Genomic DNA, 3,817 nt, shown 5'->3' with positions numbered 1-3,817 from the left:
AGCTGGCCCGGGTCTCCAGCCGCACCTCGAACACCGTGTGGCCAGGTGAGGGCACAGGGGCCACGAGCGCCGTGCTGACCGCCCGGCCCAGCAGAAAGCCCTGGTCTGTGTCTGGTGTCAGGGAGGAGGGGATGGGGACCTCGGCGTAGAGAGCTCCCGGTGGCGGGAAGAGCATGCCCAGGGCTGGCGTCTGCAGTGAGGTTTTCAGGGACACAGGGCCCCGGAGGTTCAGCCTAGTGGGGAGGATGTGGGTCAGCTGACCAAGGCCACCTCTTTGCAGCCGGCATCCCAGCACCCGCCCACACACGCTGCCCCACGTACTTGGCCACCAGCTGCTGCTGCGTAGCCTCCTCCTCATAGAGGAACTGGTGCATCCTCTGCCGGTAGTTGGCACAGGACAGGGGGCCCGGGGCTGGGCCGCCGCGGCGGAACTCCAGGGCCAGCGCCGGCACCTTGTACTTGGCTATCAGGGCTGCCTGCTCTGCTGTGCGCTCCACACCAGGGACCACGTGGCGGTTGCCAGTGTGCCAGCGCTCCAGCTCCTCATGGTGGCCGGGTGCTAGCGTCCCCCCTGGGTGGTGCTCCTGACCCAGCTGCAACTCCAGCTTCTGCAGCAGGGCCGGCCTGCGGCCAAAGTCGAAGACCACCCACTGCTCGAAGGTGCCAAAGGAGGTGCTCTGCACACGCACGGCCACCCGGAACTCGGTTGGGCAGCCGGGCACCCGGAAGCGCTCCCCCTGTGCATACACCCGGCCCGGCGGGAGGCAGGGGGCCTCCAGCGAGAAGTCTGCTCCCGGCTCCTGCTTGAGCAGGGCCACATGTTGCAAGGGCTCCTGGGAGAAAATGGATGGTGAGGTGGCGCGAGAGGCCCTCCCACCCACCAAGGTCCAGGCTGACACAGACCCCTCCCAGTGCTGCGCTTCCTGCTGGGATCCCAGCAGGTGCTCAGCCTCTCTGAACCGCAGTGTCCCCCGCATGGGGGGTCACAGAACCTGCCCAGGAGGGCCCCGTGCATGCAGAGCGAGGGAAGGCAGCATGGGATGCGCAGAGTCATGGTGGTAACCGGCCCAGACCCTTGCTCTCTGCCAGACACTCGACAAAATAACCCCACGACCCTGGGCACAGAGACCCCTCACACACACACATGGGGGACACGGTGCAGGGCAGTGGCTCCAGACCCCAGCCAACTCAGGGCTATGCGGACCCCTCACCTCGGAGTGGACCACGAACGTCCAGCTGTGCTGAATTTTCCTCTCCTGGGCCTGATGCACCAGGGGCTGGTGGCAGGTGACGGACACACCATCAACAGTCTCAGCCAACTGCACAGGGAAGCCAGGCCATCAGCAGGGTGGCCCTGGCCCCGCCCACCCTGGCCCACTCACGAGGCCCCACTCACCACCAGGACCTCCCTGCTGCTGCGCTGGTACTCGGCCAGCAGCCGCTCTCGGTAGGACACCAGCCCCTCCTGCCAGGCCGCCTGCTCCCGCAGCTCTGCCGTCCGCACCCGCCGCTCCCACTCCTGCAGCTCCTGCTCTGAATGTGCCTTGGTGCAGATGTCCCCATACTCACAGAGGTCGGGCCTGGGGGGAGGTCAGCAGGCCACCGGGGTGAGACCCCTCAGCCTAAAAGAGGCCTGCCTGTGTGGGGGAGCAGGAGTAGATTCCAGGCGGGGGTGGGGCGGGGGCGGGGCCTCCTCCAACCTGTCCACTACTATGCCCACAGGCCAAGGCCAGCAGAAGCCACCTCTACAGACCTCCCTTGCCCACCTGAGGTGGACGAAGTGCCAGCCAGTCACACCGAGGGCACAAGGAGCTCCTGGTTCCGGCTGAAGGTGGGTCATCCCCCTCCCCAAGCCCCGAACACAGGCCTTACCTAGGGCAGAGCTCAAAGGTGGAGAGCCCGGTGGGCGGGCTTCGGTACTCCCAGGCCATGGCCTGGCCCTGGGCCACCATCTGCGCATGCTCCTGGGATGAGCAGTGGTTCTCGAAGGCCTCCTGGGAGCGGCAGGTGACCAGGCAGGCGTGGCAGTACAGCTGGAGTGCAGGAGGCTGGTAGGGGGGGGCTGTGTGCCCACCCCCCCTGGGGGCAGGGAGTGTGAGCAGGTCCATCCGCTGGAGCCCACCCAGCTGCTCAGCCTCCCACACGGCCATCTCCACAGCGCTGTGGGCGTACTGGCAGCGGGACGCCCCATGGCGGCACGGCCGCCCACGCCCCACATACATGCAATAGGCCAGCGGCTGGCGGTACTGGGGCTGTGGCCGCACTTCCACCACCTGCTGCTTGCGGCCCTCAGAGCTCATGTGGGTCAGGAGCGAGGGGCAGGTTCCATGCCTGGGGCAGCGCCCCTGGGCGTCCACGGGGCTGAGGTGTGGCGGGCAGTGCCGGAAGCAGTGGCAGCAGAGCAGCTGGAAGTGGCCGCCAAACTCCTCTCGGATGGTGTCAGCGGGGCTGCGCAGCTCGCCCTGGGCCCCGCCACCCTTCACCGCTGCCTTCAACCATAGACGGTGGACATTGTGCTCGCGCTCAAAGGTCCAGACCAGCGCCTCCTCGGGGCTTCGGGCAAAGGTGCACTGGTTTCGGTGCCGCCGGCAGCCCAGCCCAGGGCTGTAGTAGCGGCAGACCTCGTAGCGTGCAGGCCGCGGGAAGCTGGGCCGGCGGTCCACCTTGCGCCAGACCCTGCTCTTGGCGGCTCGCTTGGAGCGGGCCAGCAGGATCTCACGGGGGCAGCTGTGCTCCACCCGGCGCAGGAGGTAGGTGCTCTCGTTGAGGCGCTGAGTGCAGCGGGAGCAGCCCAGACACAGGTCCACCTGGGTGTACAGCCTGGCCAGGGATGGCTCCTTGGTGGCCGTGGGGCCGGTGGGCCATGGGCCAGACCCCGGGGACACCATCTCTAAAGCTGGCCTGGCCCTGCGGGGTGGCGTCCGAGGCTCAGGGCTCCGCTGGTCCTCGGGGGCTATTCGCTCTCGAGGAGACGTGTGGGACAGGAGAAGCCAAGAGCCAGGTCCGGCTGAGGTCAGGGCTCGCACACACCGCCTCCCCCCACCAAGGTGCCGAGGAGGCGGAGCCGGAGAGTTCTGGGGCAGGACAGGAGCAGAGGGTGGTTAGGTCCAAGGAGGCTGGGCCCACTGGCCTGGACCCAGCCCAGACCCACCCTCTCTGAAGGGTCTCTCGGCCCAGCTCAGGAGCCAGCCGGCTGCGTCTGGGGACGGTGCCCCCCCACAGGGCCTCTCAGCCCCCCACCCCCACCCTCCTGGCCCTATAGGTCCGGGTCTCCTGCCTGGTCTGAGGCCCACCACCCCTGTTCTGTGAAGGGACAGTTGGCTCCTGGGGACGGTGCCCCCCACATGTGTCTGGAGGGGACTGGCTTCCTCCCCTTGGGGCAGAGCCTTGTGGGCGGGGCAAGGGGCTGCCCAGGCAGCACCGTCGGCATCAGCTCCAGAAGGACAAGGGGTTCCCCGGGTTCCCTGGGGTTCCCGGGGAGCCTAAATCAGAAAGGGGAACTGGCTTCCACCAGGCTGCTGGCTTCCCCTAGAGAGCACTTTCCAGGGCACCCGGGGTGACCGAGACCTCCAGGAGGAAGTGGGCGGAGGGCAGCCCGGGGTCAGAGCCGGCCTGGTTCCAGTGGAAACTTAGTCCCCGCAGCAGCGGCTGGTGGAGACCCCAAGCCGGATGGATGTTCAGAAGCAGGGGCAGCGGGCGCGGTGAGGACAAGACCGCAGGGGGGGACCTTGGGGTCCAGAGATCCCCCCCCCACCAGGCGCAGGGCGAGGAGGCTGCGCTGTTGTGGGCAGGGGTCGCGGCTGAGTCCCCATCTCCA

General features: G+C 67.9%; 1 protein-coding gene across 1 annotated transcript in view; it reads right to left on the bottom strand.

The window, feature by feature from the left end:
• The window catches only part of HELZ2 (helicase with zinc finger 2, transcriptional coactivator), a 13,667-nt gene extending 9,856 nt beyond the window's left edge, over positions 1 to 3,811 (bottom strand). The window contains exons 1-5 of the mRNA XM_014532770.1: positions 1,873 to 3,811; positions 1,397 to 1,580; positions 1,212 to 1,319; positions 322 to 833; positions 1 to 233 (exon numbers count right to left, since the gene is read on the bottom strand). Of these exons, the coding sequence (XP_014388256.1) occupies positions 1 to 233; positions 322 to 833; positions 1,212 to 1,319; positions 1,397 to 1,580; positions 1,873 to 2,888 (2,053 nt within the window). The 5' untranslated portion in view covers positions 2,889 to 3,811. The remainder of the gene's footprint in view (positions 234 to 321; positions 834 to 1,211; positions 1,320 to 1,396; positions 1,581 to 1,872) is intronic.
• Between the last annotated feature and the right edge of the window lie 6 nt (positions 3,812 to 3,817).

The sequence above is a fragment of the Myotis brandtii genome, unplaced genomic scaffold (genome assembly GCF_000412655.1).
Source record: "Myotis brandtii unplaced genomic scaffold, ASM41265v1 scaffold915, whole genome shotgun sequence".
In the NCBI taxonomy this organism is placed as follows: Eukaryota; Metazoa; Chordata; class Mammalia; order Chiroptera; family Vespertilionidae; genus Myotis; species Myotis brandtii.
This window is presented reverse-complemented; position numbering and strand designations above follow the sequence as displayed.